At 67.3% G+C, this 1,884-nt stretch overlaps 2 protein-coding genes across 2 annotated transcripts in view; one reads left to right on the top strand and one right to left on the bottom strand.

The window, feature by feature from the left end:
* LOC103904520 (lateral signaling target protein 2 homolog) overlaps positions 1-866 on the bottom strand; it is a 17,272-nt gene extending 16,406 nt beyond the window's left edge. Inside the window, exon 1 of the mRNA XM_019473789.1 lies at positions 852-866. Coding sequence (XP_019329334.1) covers positions 852-866 — 15 coding nt within the window. The remainder of the gene's footprint in view (positions 1-851) is intronic.
* A 298-nt stretch (positions 867-1,164) lies between these two features.
* FAM193B (family with sequence similarity 193 member B) overlaps positions 1,165-1,884 on the top strand; it is a 12,015-nt gene continuing 11,295 nt past the window's right edge. The window contains exon 1 of the mRNA XM_019473788.1: positions 1,165-1,184. Coding sequence (XP_019329333.1) covers positions 1,165-1,184 — 20 coding nt within the window. The remainder of the gene's footprint in view (positions 1,185-1,884) is intronic.

Here is a 1,884-nt window from a genome sequence, read left to right as displayed (position 1 = left end):
GCCGCGCTCTTCCCTCCCGGTTCCCCTCTCCCCGCAGCCCCCGAGGCCAAATCTTCCGGGGAGAGGGACGCCCCAGAGATCCGGCCCCACAGCCCCCCTAGCCCCGAGCATCCTCGGGCTGGTGGGGGGGCACCGGGGGGAGGCACCCGCAGGCACCCACCTGCTTTCTGCTGCAAGGGCTTTGCAGGGCGTGGGGTGCAGAGTGGGGTGCTGCAGTGGGAGGGGGGCAAAGCAGCCCCTCGGTAGGAGCAGAAGGGGCCGAGTGGCCAAGGAGGGATCCCGGGGGGTGCTCGGGGCGCTGGGCACAGCAAACTGCCCCAGCCGTGCCGGAGGAGGAGGCTGCTCCCATGCCACGCCAGGCCTGGCACTGCTGGCCACAGGATGTGGGTGCCAATAATTCAGGTGGCTGAAAGCCTAATGGGGTGGATTCACGGGTAAAAAATCCTTTGAGGACGATTAAATAAACACGATGGCAGCACCTCAGCTTGAGGAAGTCCCTGAGTCACAGCGGCCCAGCGGTGCTCAGGCTGAGCCGGCCGGGTGCAGGTGTGGGGCTGGCCCCGGTGCTGCGGCTCTGCATGTCCCCATGGGCTCCGGCTCTAGTTTCGGCTGGGCAGCGTGTCCTGCCTCCCATGGGGGGCTGGGGGTCCCTGTGCGCACAGTGATCCTGGAGCCCTGCCTGTCCCACAGCTGTGGGCAGCGCTGCCACAGCATTTTTGGGGGCACAGTGGGCTTTCCTTGGCGGCCAAGTGCTCCACATGTCCCCGTGTCACCAGCACGGCGCTCTGCCCCACCACAGGAGGGCCGCTCCAGTGACACGGGGTGTGGTATGGAGCGAGGCCCGGCCTCACGCAGACCAATGCCATGATGGGGGGTTTTGGGGTGATGCATAGCACCGAGGCTGGCAGGGATGCAAGGGGCTGAGCCAGCCCCCAGCTCTTTTGGGGGGGCACTCTGGGCACCCCAGGGCTGTGGGACTTGGTGCACTGGGACTGCACAGAGGAGCAGCAGACCCCTGCAGGCAGCCTGGGACCCTGCACCGCACAGGGGGAGTGGGGGAGCCCTGCGTTGGGACCAGGGCATGGGGTGCAGCGTGCAGGGCTTGCCCTGCCTGGACAGGGTCATGCAGCTCCAAGGATGCCGTGGTGCTGAGCATGGCGCTGCATGGCCAGGAGGTACCCAAGGTAACGGGGGAGCACCGCTACATGGGGATGGGGCGCAGAGGGGCTGGAAACCCACACATGCACTGTGGGGTCTTCCACTAGTGGGAAGGCTGGGGCAGTGGGCAGTGTGCGCTGCACCACTGCACCACTGCACATCCACACTGCACCGGGGGTACCCATGTGCCAGGACTGGAGTGCGTGGCTCCAAGGCTATGTGTCTGGGGTCATGTGGTGTTGAGGATGCTGTGGTGCTGAGCATGGCGCTGCACAGCCGGGATGTACCGGGAGAGCATCGTTACACGGGGACAGGGTGCAGAGGGGCTGGAAACCCACATGTGGCTGTGTGTCTGGGGCTGAGGACGCTGCAGTGCTGGGATGCACCCAGGGTACCGAGAGAGAGATCTGTTACACGGGGACGGGGAGCAGAGGGGCTGGAACCCACGCGTGCATCGTGGGGCACTGCACCACCAGGAAGGCCGGGGCAATGGGTAGTGTGCTGCTCATCCTCAGTGGGGGTACCGGTGTGCCAGGGCTGGGGTGCGGGGGGGCTGGGACGCCCCGAAGGCACCGGCGCCCTTTAGGACCCGGGGGAGTGGGAAGGGGGCGGAGCCGCGGGTCGCGACGGCGCCGCCACCTCCCCCCCGCCAGGTGGCGCGCTGTCACGGATCGCTGCCCTCTCACAAAATGGCGGCAGCGGCTTCACCTCGCCGGGCCTTTCCCC

The sequence above is a fragment of the Aptenodytes forsteri genome, unplaced genomic scaffold, assembly GCF_000699145.1.
Source record: "Aptenodytes forsteri isolate BGI_AS27 unplaced genomic scaffold, ASM69914v1 Scaffold54, whole genome shotgun sequence".
In the NCBI taxonomy this organism is placed as follows: Eukaryota; Metazoa; Chordata; class Aves; order Sphenisciformes; family Spheniscidae; genus Aptenodytes; species Aptenodytes forsteri.
Note: the sequence above shows the minus strand (reverse complement) of the source record. Positions and strands in the feature narration are given on the sequence as shown.